The sequence below is a fragment of the Ipomoea nil genome, unplaced genomic scaffold (genome assembly GCF_001879475.1).
Source record: "Ipomoea nil cultivar Tokyo-kokei standard unplaced genomic scaffold, Asagao_1.1 scaffold2704, whole genome shotgun sequence".
Taxonomy (NCBI): domain Eukaryota; kingdom Viridiplantae; phylum Streptophyta; class Magnoliopsida; order Solanales; family Convolvulaceae; genus Ipomoea; species Ipomoea nil.
This window is the reverse complement of record NW_017619132.1, coordinates 2831539-2852036: the sequence shown is the minus strand read 5'-3', so window position 1 is coordinate 2852036 and position 20498 is coordinate 2831539. Positions and strand designations below refer to the sequence as shown.

General features: G+C 29.5%; 1 protein-coding gene across 1 annotated transcript; it reads right to left on the bottom strand.

Annotated features, from left to right (window-relative positions):
* Positions 1-1259: 1259 nt before the first annotated feature.
* LOC109156142 (malonyl-coenzyme:anthocyanin 5-O-glucoside-6'''-O-malonyltransferase-like) lies at positions 1260-13219 on the bottom strand. The gene is made up of 2 exons (XM_019303995.1): positions 12117-13219; positions 1260-1693 (listed from the first exon to the last, which is right to left on the bottom strand). Exons 1-2 carry the CDS (start codon positions 13101-13103, stop codon positions 1268-1270), a joined length of 1413 nt encoding a protein of 470 aa, XP_019159540.1. The 5' UTR covers positions 13104-13219; the 3' UTR covers positions 1260-1267.
* Between the last annotated feature and the right edge of the window lie 7279 nt (positions 13220-20498).

Here is a 20498-nt window from a genome sequence, read left to right as displayed (position 1 = left end):
CGTATGCATGTACACGCTTAGTCCGACCGTCCGGGATAAGATAATTATATTAAAGAAAACTTTGAAACTTTAACAGGGCGTTTGGTTGGAAGGGAGAATTACGTGGGAAAGGAATTACAATTTCATGGAAGATGAATTACTGGGAATAAAGTGAGAATTTAAATTCCAGTGTTTGGTTTACAGGAATAGAATTAGGAATTTCAATTCCAATGTTTGGTATACATGGGAATTGAAAGGGAATGAGTAGTATAAAATCTAAAATGCCTATTGTTGGTGTGGTATTAATTATAGGTTAAAAAAAAGGGAGGGGTAATTTTGTCTCATCACTAGTTTTTTTTCTTCCCAAAATCCCAGGGGTACATGGGATTTTAATTCCATGAAAATGGAGGAATTGCAATTCCATGAAATTGCAATTCCTTCAAACCAAACGAAGAAATTTTATGGCCTTTGGAATTATGTGGAAATTAAGTGGAAATGGAATTTAAATTCCATCCAACCAAACATCATGTAAAGGTAAGGCCATCTCCAACCTAAAACACCAAATTTTACACCAAAAAAATATTTCAGCATATTATTTCTACACTAAAATAATTTATATTCTCATAAATTAAAAATTTATATTAATTTTATTATTTTAATATAACATATAGTTGTAATTTAATAAATTTAAACTTTAATTATATTTTATGTATTTTTTTTTGAAAGTTACTGGCTCTATTACATTGTAGTATCTGTTCATATACTTTCTCAACCTACTGAAACACAAAGAACCAATAACGCCTCCACTGAGGCTTGAACTCATAATCTTCCAAATTTAAACTTTAATTATATTTTATGTAATTTAATTTTTAATTAATATATATTCAATATTAGTCTTGCTTTAATCTGATGAAATTCTAAGTAGTATAATTTATTTTTAGTAATATACCATTTATGTTTAAATATTTAAAAAAAATATGTAAATATATAAAAACAAAAAAAAAATACAAAAGAAATTATCAAAAAAAGACTACGGGCAAAGCAGTAAAAAATCTCAAAGTTTTGCCGTTCATGAACAATACTACGTCAAATTAAATACGGCAAAAGTTTATATGTTTTGGCGTGTTCGTTTGAGGCAAATTGTTGTCAATTTTTTGGTCAATATGCCATTATATTTTCTAGTGTAAGTTGGAGATGGTCTAAAAAAACAATTTTGTTGCATAAAAATAAAGTTCCTAAATAATAATGAAAATTGTGAGAACAAACTCTTATATAAATTAAAAAAAAATTATATAGCCCTTAAACCTTGGGTAAAAACTCTACTAAAAGTGTTGATTTGGGAGATGGGAAGCGACAAACCAACTTCCAGGCCACCTTCATAGTCCTTGGCGGTACTAAGAGACATTGCTCCAGTTAGATCAATGGAAGGAACTTCAAATTTTTTAGGCTTTCCCCATCCAAAGTCAAGTTGATAATAATCAAATCTCGGCGAGCTAGCAACGCTCAAAGCTCGGTCAGGATTAATTTTGGATAATTCTGCCCACTTATCATCATCAACATCATCTTTATTAGTGTCCAGTTGGCTGTGAATACTTTCTCCGATCACCACAGCCGCCTCTGCGAACCCTTCTTCTCCGACGAGTTGCTTCCTCTTCGTCTTCCCGACAAAACCCAGAATGCAGTTGCCGAAGTAGTTTCTGGGGACCGGTGGGTCTAAACGTGCCCGGTAATCGGCGGCGCAGAAAAAGTAATCGTCCTCGTCCGCGTTACTATCTGGGTTTGTCTCGTGTCGCGATTTCACTAAGCAATTCCATACGTACGAACAAATCATGGTAAATGACGAGACGTGTACGAGGTCGGGTCGCCGCGCGAGGATGTGGTTCTTGAGTCTTTGGACGTCGTCTCGTGTCACTGCAAACGTTGCCCGGGCCTTGTCGGTGATTAATGGGAGGCGGTGAACGTGTGTGTCCTCAATCTTGATGTTTTTCATGCGGTTCCAGAAACGTGTTCCTAGACCTTTCCGATCTTGTATCAGTGTTCGATCGTAAAACGGTCGGAATTCTTCGGGAAAAGAAACAGGGGAAGTGTTTTCGTCTTTTTGACTGGAAAAGAAAGCCCAAGCCTTCATGAACCCAAATATGCTACTAGCGTCACCAATTGCGTGGTGGTTAGTTACTCCGATGCAAATCCCGACGCCGGGAAAAAGCGTCACTTGTAGCGCAAGCACGGGGATTACGCCGGAGCCGTCCGGCGCACGTGAAGTCGGCGGTAAGCTCGGAACAAGAGGATGAAACTCAGTATTGTTCCTTGGGTGGTCCGACGTGAGATGGTCAAAATGACCATCGCCGGAATTAGACTCGGCGAAGACTAACGGGACGGCGTCGCCGTCCACGTAACGAATTTCCGGCAGGTTTGAATTGTCCGGTGAAACAATCACTTTACCGGCGAGGGGACTGTAGTGTTGAAGGGTAAGGGATAATGAAGTTTTGATCGCCGGAATCAAGGTATCTACGAATTGGGTTCTTGAAATGGGGCGTTGATAGAAGATGAGGCGATGAACTGGGGAGAAATGCAACCAAAACACGTCAAGAAACGTGAAAGGAAGAGAGATTCCGGCAGTCGCTCCCGGCGGTGGTGCCACCTGAGCTTTCTCCAGCACGGTGACGGTTTGATTCACGTCCATTAGATGATGAAACTTCGATTGTTTTGCTCAATATTGAGAGGTGCAGTGGGAATTTCAGAATGTCCAATATTGATGAAGGATATATGCTGATATGCATAAACCAATTGAGAAAGAAATCAGAAAAATTCCATAACCTAAAATCATTTCCTTATTCAGTAAAATCAATAATCTCTGGGAAGTTTTAATTCTACTCCGATATTTGCGTTACATGTCCTAATTCTACTGATAAGGAAAAAAGAAAGGTTAAGAGAATGTGGTCGAGGAATCAAGTATCCATTTTGCTAATTGACATGCAAAACTTTCGTCTTTTTTTTTTTTTTTTACAACATTCATAATGGGCTACTAGACAATATAATATTGTAACTTTAAATTTACAGGTCAACTGTCCCATTCGCCTAAAATTGAGATGAAGAATATATGCATAAACCAATTGAGAAAGAAATCAGAAAATTCCAAAACTTAAAATCATTTCCTTATTTAGCAAAATCAATAATCTCAAATTTGGGAAGTTTTAATTCTACTCCGATATTTGCGTTGCATGTCCTAATTCTACTGATAAGGAAAAAAAAAGGTTAAGAGAATGTGGTCGTCTAGTCGAGGATCCATTTGAGGCTTATCCATATTTTTTTTAGTTGTAATAATATATGTATTTGTTATTATTATTATTATTATTATTATTATTATTATTATTATTATTATTATTATTATTATTATTATTATTATTATTATTATATTGATGAAATTTTATAATTTTTTGTATCACCTATTTTTTTTTTTTGAATGCTTGTATCACCTATTTTAATTAAGCTATGTTGTGTAATTGTATTCAAATTTTTTTTTTTTTTTTCAAAAAAAAAATTAAGGAAATTTTTTTTTTTTACAGCACGGATAATGGACTATTAGACAATATTAAAAAATGTAGAAGTGGTGCAGCCGTACTGTCAATTGGCAAATTTAAGAGTTGAAAACTGAATTTGAATTTTTTTTAAAGATATGGTTTTAAAAGTGCTGATAAAATTTTATGCACGATGTTTTGTAAAAAGAAAATATAATGAAGTTATAAGACAATTATACTGATTCATCCAATACTGATTCATCCAATAACTCGAAATACTAGATCCATAGACTTCCTTGAGGACGTCAATCAAATGCTGCCATTTACATATATAAGCCATAAGTCAATTTTATTATCACTTAAACAACTTTCACGTTGCACGATCGATTTAAATACTTTAACTTAATTAAGAGCACCATGTCAACTCTATTAGCAACTTATTAGTATAAATAAATAGGACTCCTATGTGTAAAGAATCCAAAATTTGTTTTTCTTATATTTATTCTAAGTGAAACTAAAGTCTCCCAAGCTTTTGGTTATATTACTAAAACAAGTGACAATAAGTCAAAAATAACCATACACTTCCTACTAAATTCTCATACTGACATAATATGAATATATAGCAAACTTTGTCAAAAGAGAAATATTAAAATCTGTTTTAATAATTCGGACTTTACCAAAAGAAAAATACAATCATAAAACGATAATAAAATTTGTGAAAATAAATTATGTAGAGACTAGACTCTCCATTATTATTATAGAATCTGTTATGCTGGGCAAAGCGACGTTGTACAAACAACATAAATAGTAGACCTTATAACATGTAGGCGACATTCAACACTTTATATACAGAGTAATTAAACAATTTTACTTATTTTGTTATTCTTTCCAAATATATTCCAATAACATTTATTGTTAGTATCTTTATTATATTAAAATGTATATTTTATTTATAGTTCAGATTGCAGCCAATTGGTAGCCCGCGCCCAGCTTTCCCCATTATTCTATTGTTTTGAATTCTAATGGAACAACATGGTAACTGGGATGGCTAGAGATATCCTAATGTAAAGGAAAATACTTTTGTTTTATTCTTAAAAAAAAAAAAAAAATTTAAGACTCTTTTTCAACAGTACAGCAAGACGGTTTGTCCTAAACCCATTATTCATTTATTCCACAGATTCGTATCGCATCAGTGGGCCCTGAAATACATCAGGCTGCCTCCTAAAAGTCCTGAATATTTGTCATAAACTTCCTATAATATATATATATATATATATATATATATATATATATTGTAAGGGTCAAAGAGGAACGGTGCCAAATCTATATATCTATATATCTATATATCTATATATCTATATATATATATAAAAGTAAAATCCTCCTATGTAATTTTCCCGCTCAAATTTTTATAGTCAAATTAATGAAATATTTTATTGGTCAAATTAATAAAACTTATTTGGTAAGTAAATGTAAAATGAAAATGTTATAAAAGCTATTAATTGGTAATATTATGCAATACCAATATACCATTGTGAAATCCAGTCAATATAAATTGAAAAATGGAAACTATATTATTAATTGATTGAAAATATAAAAGGATTCTAATGAAAAAAGGAAACAGAAATTAGGCAAATTGATTGAAAATATAAAAAGAAATTAATTCTCACATTCTCTATCTCTACCTATAAATATAATGGATTAGTGACTAGAAAAATTATAACTCTTCCTTTTTGTACTGGGGTGATTTATGTATTGCGTCTTTCATTTTCCAATGGCATAATTCTTAATTTATGTTCTTATTTCTTTTCTGCATCTTTTGCAAATATTGCAGGATACAAATATAGAGACAATTGAAATGGTTCTGAGCAACTATTTACATGCATTAAGGAGAGTTGATGACTTCCAACACCACGTGTGCCCACGTTGTAGAAGGTACGCACAATAACTGGATAAACTACAATGATGTTAAGCATTGGCAATTACAACGAATTTATAAATTTACATGTAATATGCATTATTATTATATAATAGTTGACACTACATTTATTTTTTAAATTATTTCTCTTTTATTTTTTATATATTTATTTTAAAAATAATATAATTGTCTAATTGTTGTAGCAGGAAGTCACAACGAAATTGTTGGTAGTCAACTTCATCCTACACTCATTTGGAATAGAATCAATGTTGGAGTGCTCCGTGTTGTTCATCTTCCAGAGGCAAGAGGTTCTGAAACAATAAACTCTATAGAGTGTATAGTCCATGATAAAGAGGTGTTTTTTTTTTTTTTTGGTACTATGATCGTAATTTTAATAGTTTGTATTTCAAAACTTTTAGTTTATGCATATGGTTGTTTAACAACATTTTCTTTTTACACTACAAATTCATGGTACTTTTCTACATATGCATATTCTTCGAAAGAATGTGATTCAAATAATGATGGATATGTTAATAGCTCTAAAGATTGTATAGTTATTCCAACATTCAACTTCACTTATAATTTTATATTTTGTTATTGTTATGTAATAGGCATTTCTCACTTCTCAATAAGATCAAATATGTTTTTGGTTTTAAAAATTTTGGGTAATATTTACCTTAATTTACTACTACTCTACACTATTCTTTGAAATTTTCGAAATAAAATCACACAGATTTTTATAAATCATTTACGAAATAGAATCAAATTTATGGATGTGGTTATATTTTTGCTAATTTTTTGTTAAGAGTTTTTCAATTTGTATAATTTAACAATTTAATCATTTTTAATTTATATATAAATTAATAAAGCTTATTCTATAACCAAGTATTTTGTAATATTTACAGTGTGTATATATATGTGTGTGTGCGTGTGTGTGTGTGACCTCAAGATCAAAATAAATTATAAAACAATTTATGTATAAAATTTTTCGCTCCTTATAATAAAATAATTCAATAAAGGTTTATATATAAGAAAATAACCCATAATATTTACCTTTTAAGTATAATTTATCAATTTAATTACTTTTTATTTGATAAAGATTATTTTCTAACCAAACAATTGGTAATATTTACGATTTATTGAACCAACCTTCATATTTCTGGTCAAATGAGTACACAAGACGAAATATGTTCATTGCGCGAAATCTTAATATTAATTGAGTTGCCAAATTGTATATTGCATAAGAATTATTCATACCATAATATGAATTGTAAACAATTTAATAAATCAAAATATTAACAAGTATGTATGGTAATATTATTTCATATGAACGTAATACAATAATATATATATATATATATATATATATATATATATATAAAGTAAAATCATTTTACATCATTTTCACGTCCAAACTCGTGTACTAAATTAATTAAATATTTTATATTTTTAGTCAAATAATTAATAAATCTTATTTGGTAAGCATATGTTTAATGTAAATTAATTAAAATGTATTAATTGGTAATATTGCATAATTATGGTATTGTAAATGTATTAATTGCTAATCAATTTATAGTAACGTGAATATTATGTATGGGAATAACAGATGAAACACGGATTTGGAAAACGAAAGTGAAATTATGCAAATTGAAAAAGGAAACGTATATTATTAATGGACTGAAAATTATAAAAATCCCTAATTGACTGAATAGAAAAGGAAATGGAAAATGAAACTTATATTATTAATTTATAATTCTCACATTCTCTACCAATAAATTGGTGACAAAAAAGTGGAGAGATTTTTTTTTTTTTAACCAGAAATTTCAGTTGCTATGTTTTTTCGTATACAAATTTATAATTATAAATTTATATTAATAATAATTATTTAAGACAAGTATAATTTATTTTATATTGTGGACACATTATTTTTAATAATTTTGGTTTAATAATATTATACCTTAATTATAAAAATTATACCTGATAATCTTAGTATTAAATGTCATACAATAATTACCATAAACAATGTTTAACAATTGACAAATTCTATTAGGCAATAAAAATTACTATTATAAAATCTTTTGTAATATGGACACATTATTTTTAATTATTTTGATTTAATAATATTATATATTATTTATAAAAATTTGAAGTAATACATTTAGTACTATTGAATATTGATTGACTAAAAATTATCTTAATTATTAAGGTAATTAATAGATATTTAGCTTTAAAAAAAATTCAAATATATTAATTATACATAGTAGTATGAAATCAATTAGTAGGACAGTTATATTATGTAATCTAATTAATAATTTACTTTTTAAAATTATATCCTCTTTTCAATAATTATATATATATATATATATATATATATATATATATATATACTTAATGTATAATATTATTGGCATAAAATAAATTATACTCACATTAATATATAATTAATTTTTAATATTAATGGTAATTATTCTAATAATTTTCTTTCCTTCTTTCGTGTAATTATTATGATAATTTTATGGTAATGTGTTTAAATATTGGAAGAGAACAAATATTAGAATTAATATAATTAATGAAATTATTATGGTAATTGTCACAATATTTATTAATTATAATTAATATAATTATTGAAACTAAAAAATATAATATTTCTTCCCTAAAAATATTTGTGATAATTTCATTAAATTATAATTAATAAAATATGAAATATAATTAAAGAAATGAAAGTATAAAATTAACAAAACATGAATATTTATAATTTTACATACAATTATACACTATAATAATCATACAATATTTAAATTCTACATTTTAAATTTCTAAATGTAATTTTTTAATTATAAATCTATCAATATAAATTATAATTATTGAAATTATATTATAGAATTTTTCTATATACATATTAATAAATATTATGTGTATATACAATGTATTATACAATCATATAAGGGAATGCGTCCGATTAGAGTTTAAATTTATTAATACAAAATTTAGAATTTACATTTTTTTATTGATTTCGAAGTACAATTCTCTTAGTTAGTATTCATATTTTTAGAATTATAATATATATGAAATACAATTAGGAATAAATAAACTTAATTATGTGAATTTTTCAATAAATTTATCTAAATATGTACATGATTAGAGATTATATTAAACATACAAAATTTAAATTTAAATTTTGTATGTTATGAAAAAAGATACTTAACCAAATATATAAAAATCCAACCATATTATTATATTGTACATTATAATATATTTTCATTGTTTTCTATTTTTAATTTTAAATTCATAAAAAAAAAAAAATCGTGCAACGCACGGGTAAAACACAATCGTTATACCCTGCACCACGACGCGCGCAGCACTGTGCGTCCCGCGCCTCCCAAAACGACGTTGTTTTTGGAGGCGCGGAAGGGGGTTGACGTTATTATGTGTATTTGTTTATATCATTATGTGTATTTTTTTATACAATTATGTGTATTTTTTTATACAGTTATGTATTGCATCAGGACGCACGATGCAATGCGCGCCCTGGTGCATGATATAAATTGCCGGTAAAACACTATATTTTTAAAAATACAATTTGATAAGCATCATAAATTAATTAGTACAATATCATTTCTGTTTATAATAATTAAAGAAAAAATAAATAATTCAAATATGTGAACCAATGATTTCAAAATAAAATTAATATATAGTTACAAATAGATATAGGATGTACTTTAATTAGTTTTAATTTTCTTAATGAAATGACTTTTCTTTATCAATTTTTTATGGTAGACTAAGGGAGTGGGTGGGCCGCTGGAAAATATTTTAAAAATAAAAATACTTACTAATAAAAAATAATTTTAAAATATGTTTTAACCCCTCATAACATGTGTAAATCTTATATTTTTTTTAAAATATAATTTGATAAATATCATAAATTAATTAGTATAGTATCATTTTTGTTTATAATAATTAACGAAAAAATAAATAATTCAAATATGTGAACCAATGATTTCAAAATGAAATTAATATACAGTTACAAATAAATATAGCATGATTAGATTTAATTTAATTATTTTTAATTTTCTTAATGAAATGACTTTTCTTTATCCATAGTGTTTGGATTGCTGGAAAATCTATAATCTATAATATAATTAAAAACAAAATTCTATTTATTTGATTTCCCGCTTAAATAATAGTAAATAGTAAAGGTAAAAAAAAAAAAAAGTAAATAGTAAAGATAAATTAAAAAATGAACAGAAATATTTCACAATAATTCTCTACATCATCATCAATTAAAAATGGAACAAAAATTAGGTAAATTGGAAAATAAATGAATATTAATAATTGACTGAAAATTAAAAATGAAAAAAAAAAGAAACAGAAATTAGGTTAATTGGAAAAGAAATGAATATTAATAATTAACTGAAAATAAAAAATGATCCATAATCGACTAAAATTGAAAAGAAAATTGTCAGATTATTGCATTTTAATTTTTCACAATAATATTACATAGTAGAATAAATCAAATCACAATTATATCATAAATCTTTCACAATTTTTAGCAATGGAACATAAATTAAAAATGGAACGAAAATATTTCAATAATAATATTCTACATCATCAAGTAAAAGTAAATAAAAAATGAAAAGGAAATATTTCAATAATAATATTCTACACCATCAATAGTAAAGACATATTTTAAACAACAGTAAAGCTAAACTAAAAATGGAACGGAAATATTTCAATAAAAATATTCTACATCATCAATTAAAAATGGTTCGGATAGGTAAAAATATCACTGCATCTGATATTCTAATTGACCAATTGACTGAGAATAAAAAGAATAATTGCCTAAAAATGAATCTGATATTACTAATTGACTGAAATTATAAAAGGAAATGAATATTAATAATTGACTACAAATAAAAAATGATCCATAATTGAAATGAAAAAATAAATTGACAGATCATTGCATTTTAATTACAAAATGAAACAGAAATTAAAAATTGGATGGAAATATTTCAATAATAATATTCTACATCATCAATAGTAAATGCATATTTTAAACAATAGTAAAAATAAATTAAAAATACAAAGAAAATATTTCAATAAAAATATTCTACATCATCAATTAAAACTGGAACAGAAATTAGGTAAAAATATCAATACATCTAATATTCTAATTGACTAATTGACTAAAAATAAAAAAGAATAATTGGCTGAAAATGAATTTGATATTACTAATTGACTGAAAATATAAAAGGATTACTAATTGACTGAAATTCTACCATTATATATTTTTACCCGAGTCACTCATCATTTGGGACTAAAGGTGTTAGCTCTAGACGAAGATAGACAAGATTGTGTTGTTACTATCAATGTTGTCTACAAAGAGGTTTCAATAGTATGTAAATACAATCTGTGATATTATGTTTTTTTAAATGTCAAAATTGCTATATATCTAGACAAAAAATATATTTTCCATACAAATAAATTAGGATATCAATTCATTTTTATAACTGAGTTGCTAGAGAACGAGCACATTTGATTAATTTATAAAAGTACTGAACAATGATAAATAAAATCTCCAAAGTTACAGCACCGCATGTGTACATCTACATATTAGCTATTAATTTGAGCACTTAATAACATAAAAACACATAAATGATCCAAACCATACTTTCAATTGCACTATATAATCTTTGATGTTCTAATTTAAATAATTATATATCGATCCAAATATTCTTAATATATTACAACAAATTCATTCCGTGCATCGCACGGGTGCAAATACTAGTATTAGAAATAGAATATGCACTTGGTCTGATCTCTTTTTGTTTGTTTGAGTAAATTATGTAATTTCATATTTACTTTCTCAATATATTGAAGTACAAAAAGTTGACAATGGTTATACACTTATACTGAACATAAGTACATAACTCTTTATTTACTCCAAACTTTTTTATGTGTGTAATTATATTTTGATTTTATTGTCAAAAAAGTTTAATTACTTTTAAAATTGAGATGATTATATTAAAGTTCTGTGGTCAAGTGACATGAAGTGACTCTCCAAGTGAGAGGTCATGAGTTTGAGCTTTAGTGGATGCGGTGAAAAGACCCTACATGTAACATGGTCAATAGAATTCCAAAAGAAAAAAAATGATTATATTAAAGAAAATACTTTATTTAGAACATAGAAAATGAAATTCCTAAATGATAATGAAATTTGTGAAAACAAATTCAAGTCCCTCACTATGAATACACAATTTCATTCATATAGCCTTTAAACCTTGGGTAAAAATGGTAATGAAAGTGTTCATTTGGTTGATGGGGAGTGCCAAACCGACTTCCAGGCCACCTTCATAGTCTTTGGCTGTACCAAGAGATATAGCACCAGTTACATCAATGGAAGGAACTTCAAACTTGTTAGGCTTTCCCCATCCAAAATCAAGTTGATAATAATCAAATCTTGGCGAGCTAGCCACACCCAAGCATCGACCAGGTTTGATTTTGGACATCTCTCTAAACTTATCGTCAATATCACTCATAGGCACATCATCGTCTTTACTACTGTTCAATTGGCTGCGAATAGCTTCTCCGATCACCGCAGCCGCCTCGGCGAAGCCGTCATCTCCGGCGAGTATCTTCGTCTTCGCCTTTGAAATAAAACCCAGGACGCAATTGCCGAAGTAGTTTCTGGGTATGGGTGGGTTGAAACGTGCCCGGTAATCGGCCGGACAGGTAAAATAATCGTCCCCGTCCCCGTCCCCGTCTCCGTCCTCGTCCTCGTTATTATCTGTGCTTGTCTGGATTCGCGATTTGACTAAGCAATTCCAAACGTACGAAGTAATCATGGTAAATGACGAGACGTGTTCGAGATCGGGTCGTCGGGAAATGACGTGGGTCTTGAGCCTTTGGATGTCGTCTCGCGTCACTGCAAACGTCGCCCGGACCTTGTCGGTGATTGATGGAAGGCGATGAACGTGTTTGTCCTCAATCTTGATGTTTTTCATGTGGTTCCAGATATGTGTTCCTAGTCCTTTCCGATCTTGTATCACTGTCCGGTCGAAAAATGGTCGGAATTCTTGTGGTAAAGAAACAGGGGATGTGTTCTCGCGACTGGAAAAGAAAGCCCAAGCTTTCATGAACGCAAAGATGGTACTACCGTCACCGATTGCGTGGTGGTTAGTTACGCCGATGCAAATCCCGACGTCGGGAAATAACGTCACTTGTAATCCAAGCACGGGGACTCTGATTGAGCCGTCTGGTTCACGGGAAGCCGGCGGTAAGCTCGGAACAAGAGGATGAAATTCGGAGCAACTTCTTCCATAGTTCGATGTGAGATGATTGAAATGAGCCTCGCCGGAGTTAGACTCCGCAAAGACCAACGGCACGGTGTCGCCGTCGGCGTAACGAATTTCCGGCAGGCTTGATTTGTCCGGTGAAACAACCACTACACCTGCCAGGGGACTGTAGTGTTGAAGGGTAAGGGATAATGAATGTTTGATGGTCGGAATCAGGGTATCTAGGAAGTGGGTTCTTGAGATGGGGTGTCGATAGAAGATGAGGCGGTGAACTGGGTCGAGGTGCAACCAAAACACATCAAGAAACGTGAAAGGAAGAGAGATTCCGGCATTCGCTTCCGGCGGGGGTGCGACCGGAATTTTCTCCAGCACGGTGACGGTTTGGTTGACGTCCATTAGAAAATGTGAAACTTTAGTGAGAGATGGAAATCTCAAAATGGCCAAAGCTGTGGTTAGACTTGTGCGATAGAATCGTATGTATATTAAGAAATGCGACAACCAATTTAGAAATCCCTAAATTTTTCCAAAGACGGCTCAGTTTGTAGGTTGTGGATAAGGACATAAAATTGGACCCTTTCATCTCGTCAAATTATGATGGAGATATCTGTAAGAACAGCTCAATTAGTCATAAAAATAATTTATGATAATTTACATTTTTTCAGATATTTTATTGAGCGTGATATGAAGACTCTTTAAAGTCTTAAGATTTGAAATTCAAAAATATAAAGAAATTATGATGTGGGTCCCTTAAGAAATTACTCCTTGATAGGCAAGAATTTTTGAATTCTTCAAAACATTAAATTCATTTTGGTATTCAATAAATCTCCAATAACGAACGGCCACTACAATGTAATAATGGTCATGTTTTACAACTTGTCAATTGCTAGGACCCATTCTTCAAAAAAAAGAAAAAAATTGGTAGGACCCATTACAACGTTACGTTCTAGTCTTCTAGATGTTAACTTTTAATTTAATTTTATTTTTTTATTTCAACTATCTAAATTTTTTTATAATAACAACAAAATTATTTTGGCGATTCCTTTTATAAAAACTAGTCCTTGAATTTTTTAAATTGTTCCCTCCAATGAATTAAAAGACCTCGACATCATTGTTTACTAAAGAAATATAACGTTGTTATAGTTTTTCTCATCAATTTTGTTTTTTCTTTTTGTTTGTTTGTTTTTTAACATGTAACAAGGATATATAAATGGTTAATAGATCGGTGATGATAAAGTCTGCGAAAGTGTGCTTTTTTGAATAGGGTGCTGGCAAAAGGTTTGGCATTATACGGTGAAGATATGCACCAACGTCAGAAGAAGAGAAAACAAAATTCTCAAAAGCATCAATCATAACTTGTTGAAAATAGGGAAAATCTTCATATTTTTTTTCAATTATTTTTTAATTGTCAATTAAATCCATAATTTTTAATTTACACTAATTGATCTTCAAATTATTTAAAATTTTGTCAATTAAATTCTTTTAAGAATCAAATTAACGAAATTTTAAAAATGTAGAAATTATCATTTTGGTCCCTAAAATGGTTTAATTGACGAATTTTAATCAATTAGAGAATTTAATTAGTTGAAATTGAAAACTATGAATTACATTAACAATTGTTAAACAATTGAAGGATCAAAATGGTAATTAACTCTTGAAAATATTTGGTCCAAAATTTTATTCCATATCAGTTTGCATAAAGTATTTTGAATAATTTTTCTTCATCGAAATAATGGAAGTAACATTTAAAATAAACGAATTCTATACAAAGTGGCCATCATCATATATATACAGCACAAAAGCTCCTTGCCAAAAAGTAAATAAATAAAAAAATCTAACAGAAACAATACAACTCCAAAATGGACAAAAATATTAATCTAATATGAAGTTATTTAACTCCTACCCAAAAAATAATTATTAAAAAAAAAATTCCATAAAACATATAGCCAAAGCTTAACGACAGCCAACAGGAAATACAATCTTCAAACTTATCTCCAAACATCTTTAAATTTATATAGTTCCACGGTTAATAATTATTTGACACTAAATAATGTAAAAACAAATACTTTTTATTCATTATAATCTTTCCCTTTCAAAATTTCATCTCTGAATGACTTATATGTTAGAAAAATTAGCTTAAAATGGCATAAAATAGCATATTAAGTGGCTATTTTGTGGTACAATTATCAGTGGGGTCCACTTCCGATTTGGGTTGGGTCAACGTGGATTCGGGTTCTTCGTAGTGAGACGAAGAGATTGATATATTGTACGCTCAAAACGGATAATGGGTGAATGAGATATTGATTCTCAAAGTAGACCCATTTGAGTTGGGAAATGAAGGGAAAATAGTGGACATAGTCCCACATTAGTTTGGAAACAAGATTTGCCCCCCTTATATACATGAGCTCTTTTGAAGCTTGTAGAATTGTATAGCATAGAGGCTCTCTCGCGGGGAAGGGGGGGGGGGGTGCAAATCAAAATCCAACTAGAGGAGATCGAAAAGGCTTGATTCAAGCCCGAGCTCGCGTGCGCCGGCACCTGCGGGCACGAATGTCGTCCGGAAATTGGCTGGCCTTGCGGGCTAAGTTATGCCAAACTTCGGTATCATTTTCCATCTGTTATAGTCACTTGGCTCGGCCGAAACCGAGCACGAGAGAGGTTGTGGTGCACCGAGAGCAAAACTCTCGTGCAACGGTGAACACGAGAGGTGTACTCTCGTATTGCACCATAGCACGAGAGTGTGTACTCTCGTGCACCCCAACGGTCTGAAACCCGAAAGTGCAGAAGATTAAACTCATCTGTTACGGAATTAATACTGTTTTAATTCCAATTTTTAAATTCTAAGTTTAATCCTACTTAGTGGTGACCGTTACAGGTGTTACACAATTGGTTTTAACACCAATTTAATGGCCATGTTGAATGCTATCACTCCAACATCCCTATATAAAGAGAGGTAGAAGCAGTAGCATTTTACACAGTGAGAAACAAAAAGAATTCCAGTACAGTTTTCTGCTCTCAAAACTCTGCTTCTACTCTCTTCTTTAGCCAATCTGTGTTCCAGCTTTGCTTTGTTTGCCGGGTTCCTTGTTTAGGTGCTTAAACAAGGAATCGTAGCACGTTTTATCATGGGAAACCTAGGCTACAACGCTCCTAGCACTTGTGGGAGGTAGCAAATAAGGTTTTAAGGAAAAGAACTTCATGTTCGAACTCGTGCTAAACCTTTACCCAAACACTCAACCTTTTCCTTCCCAATTCTTTCTGTTTTCCCATATAATATTAATCTTCCCGTAGAATTATTATTATTTTGGGATTTTTCAACCATATTACCCAACATTATAATCATGGAACGCCTATGAATTGACAAATTTTACTAACATTTAATAAAATTTTAAAATTTATTATTAAATAATGTCATGTCATAAAAAAAATTAAAAGAGAAATATTTTGATGTGTAACATTACTCAATAATGTCCCCATCTATGGGCCCTTCCATGTTAATAGCGTACACCAGTAAAATGCAACAAATTATTGTGTGGACCATAGTTCACATAATGTTGTATAGATCATAATAAAATGTACATTTTTAATATATTAAATGTCATTATTTTTGTATCGAGTGTACATTATAAATGTATACTCAGGACACAAAAAATATGCATCTCTTAAATATAATATACATTATTTTTGTATTAAATGTACATTATTTTTATACTGAATATATACTATTTTATTGTATATAAAATATGGTCCACACAATAATATTGGTAAAATGCATGTATGCTAAACACTTTACAATAAATTGCACTTGGTCAAGCATCTAGAACAATAACTTGGACTGTTGTCATTTTATTTTATTGTGGGCCCAAGTGGAAGAAATTCCACATTGAAAACAAAGCTACCTTGCATCAATATTTGCTTCTAATACCATCAAAAAACATATAACTTCTAAACATTAAATCGTAAAATTAATAATAGAAATGAAAATAAAAAATAAAACTACATTTTGATTGAAGATTTAGAAGAGTGAAAATTTAATGTGAGAAAATAGCGTGCAGGGTTAAAGGAGTCACAACTCACAACACCCACTTAACACAAAAATTAACAGAAGATCATTTTGACTTAAAATTCAATAGTCGGAGGATCAATTTGGGTGCAATTAAAAGTCAAAGAACCAATTTGAAAAAAAGCCAGAGCTAGATGATCATTTTGGGAATTAACTCTTAGGGGTCGTTTGGTTCACGGAATGTCAGATTACTTTAGGGAATGTTAGATTGCTGGGAATGTTAGATTCTTGTGTTTGGTTAAAATTGGGGTATGTAATATAATCATGTTTGGTTTAAGGTTATCTTTATTCACACACTATAATATCCTTAACATATTTTCATATATTTTAATAAATATAAAAATTAAAATAAATAAATAAGATAACGGTATCATATATAATTACATGATTTTAAAATATTAACTAAAATATTGAACTTGAAAAACAAAATTATTTTATATGCTAACCTAACATAATAAAAATAAAAAAATATATAATTACAAAAATAATTATATATGTGTGTGTGTGAGAGATATAAACTAACATAACCAAGGTTATCTTACATAACCTTAGAAATTGAAGGGAATCACATTCCCTTCAAAATCCTATGTGGAGGGAATATGACATTCCTAGGGAATGTTAGATTCCCTGAGATAATGTGAACCAAACATAGAAATGTGAGCTTTGGAATGTCACATTCCTTTGGTTATGTTATATAACCTGAACCAAACGCTCCCTTAAAGTAATGTTGAAGTATTATTTTAATTGCACTTCAGATTATTTGATAATATATGTTATTGTACGACTCTTGATTTTATTTTCATTTTCCATGTACACTAGTTTCATTATAACAATACTAAAATATCATTTCATTTATACTACAGTTTCAATTGACAAATAATGTGCTCTATTTTTTAATTTCATTTTTCACACACACACTAATTTCATTATAGTAACACTAAAATACGATCATGGTCAGCATATTGATGTGTGGACCAAGGCCCACTGTATAATAATAGGGCGAAAATGTTCGAAATGATGCTATATAACAATAGGGGAAAAATGTTCGAAATGATTATTTTTTGGAATGCTAATGACTCTATTACATTGTAGTATTTGTTCGAATATACTTTCTCAACCTACTGAAGCACAATGAATTAACAACGCCTCCACTGAGACTCGATCTCATGACTTCACACATAGAAAAGGTCACTACATGCCATATGAGCACCCTTGGCGTTGAAATGATTATTTATGTCAAAGAAAATTTTTGTTTAACATATAACACATACAACATGCCAAGCACCTTGTGCTCAGATGACATGTAATGACCTCTCTCATCATGAAATCGAGTCTTAGTGGAGACGTTGAGATACTACAATGTAATAGAGTGAGTAGATTCAAAAAAAAAAAAAAAGAAAAAAAAAACATACAACATAAATATATGGTGTAATTAACATTTGAGTTGAAATCAAACATATTGTTCTATTTAGCATTTTAGAAACTGCGGAGTACTCCGTATATTATAAGCCAACAGTTACAATGGTAATAGTAAAAATTCAGATTTGGTCAAGCCGAAATGGAATTCCTAATGATAAATAAAATTAATTTGCATAAATAAAGTAAAATCTGATATTACAAACATCATGACTAATACTACATGTCCCTTTCTTTTTCCTATAGCAACTAGAAATAATTAATCCGTCCCTAGTTTTGTCCTTTGCTTATCCGATCAACTGGTATATTATATGTCTTTCAACTGGTATATTATATTGCTTAAGCTCTAGCATTTACGGTTTATATTTAAAATTTAGCTTTTTAATTGATTTTATAAAGTTTACCATGTTTGTATATTTAGTTGTTAAATATTGCATATTTATGTATTCAAGTTTAATTTGCATAGAGAAGTTGATGATAATTATAAAAATATCACCATATTTTTTTAAAATTTAATCAGATTCGTCGAATTTTTACATATATAAAACTAATATTGATTCTTATTTCTCATGGTCTGATCTCACAAGATCCTTTGCCTACACACAACATGAACTAAAACTGGATACGGGATACAAGAAAATAGGATAATTGCCATAAAATATATATTTACAATAGTTACTATAAATTCACACAATCTATCGCAAGGATGTATTTGACATTATTATTTGAATAATAAGAATTATATATCTTTTTCCCCATATTTTTATATACCTGTAAGCCTTTAAAGTGAGTAATTTTAAAAGTTTATGTCTAGCTGTCTAATCAAAATGTGCTTATTCATGCAAAATGTATTAAGATCATATCAATTGCCTTCAATATTATATCAGATTTGCCAACCCTCTACCAATAAAGCACCAGCTATGTATCCATAAATACATTCTCTCTCTCTCTCTCTTTGTTAAATCACAAAGTGCCCTGAGCAAACTTTAACGATAAGAAACTATCAAGTTTAGACTAATTCCTGTCGTATCGGACCGATCTAATTAAAAAATAAATTGCTGACCAAATTGATTTTTTCAATAGAAAAGAGTCAAATAGACCCTCAAACTTTAGTTTAAAAATCAATTAGGCCCCTAAACTTTTTAAATGTGCAATTACACCCATCAACAATTCAATTAGGTGCAATGAAGCCCAAAAACAAGTTAATGACCTGCTATCAAAGGTCATTAGGGTTCAGGCCACCTTCCGGTAAAAAAAAAGTGACCAACAACAGACCCAGATTTGCCGAAAATTTCACCGGTCACTTTTTTTTTTTTTTTTTTTTTTGCCGAAAAATTCGCTAGAAGGTGGCCTGAACCCTAATCATTGTGATAGGCTGATAGCAGGTCATTAATTTATTTTTGGGCTTCATTGCACTTAAATGAATTGTTAAGGAGTGTAATTGCACCTTTAAAAAGTTTAAGGGTCTAATTGACTTTTAAGCTAAAGTTCGATGGCTTATTTGACTCTTTTTCTTTTCAATGGATAAGTACATTTTGAATATGTGTGGCTCTTAAAATAATAATAATGACGAGAGGAAAGACAGAAAAAAAAAAAAAAAAACACGTAACTATTATTGTATTTCAAAATTAAAGTTAATATTAAATTTAATCCATGTTAATCTTAAATTTCATCCTTGATTGCTATCCATAATTTCTGATATCATAATTTCTCCATTTCCTAGAGTTTCAATCGCGATCGTAATGATACAATTATACTATTTCCTGTTACGTCCTATCATTCGAAAGGAAATAAAATTACAGTACTATCCTTGGATTCAGAACAAAAAAATTTAAGTCGACTAAAAATGACATAGGAAGTGTTTGGTAAATTACTGTTAGTTGATTGAGTTAGTGAGTTGATTATTTGATAGCATTAGCTGATTGTAGAAAAGTGTTTGGTAAATTAGTTGATAATTGATTACATGAAAAAATGACTTTCTCATAAAACTTATTGAAAAAATTACTTTGAGTAGCTTTTTGATTTTTTAGCATTTTAAAACAATAAAAGGTTACAAAAAGCAAATTAATCAAACACTGATATTGATTGTTTAACGAATTCAAACAACTAATAGTGATCAAATAAAATAAAGTTAACAAACCTCACCCAAAAAAGAAACTAAAATTGGCAATAAACTAACTATGTTACCAAATATGACCTTAATATTTTTGTACATCTAACTATCTAAATCCCAAGTTTGATTAATTATAAATTTGAAACTCAACGGAAAAATATGCCACATTCTAAAAATGAAAGTAAGTCTTGTATTCTTGAGA

Bases quoted from the DNA above. Each gene is read 5' to 3' on its own strand.
- LOC109156142 (XM_019303995.1), bottom strand. From the start codon at position 13,103: ATGGACGTCAACCAAACCGTCACCGTGCTGGAGAAAATTCCGGTCGCA. The intron at 1,694-12,116 runs AACCCACCCATA...CGGGCACGTTTA, and splicing joins CCGATTACCGGGCACGTTTC to GACCCACCGGTCCCCAGAAA.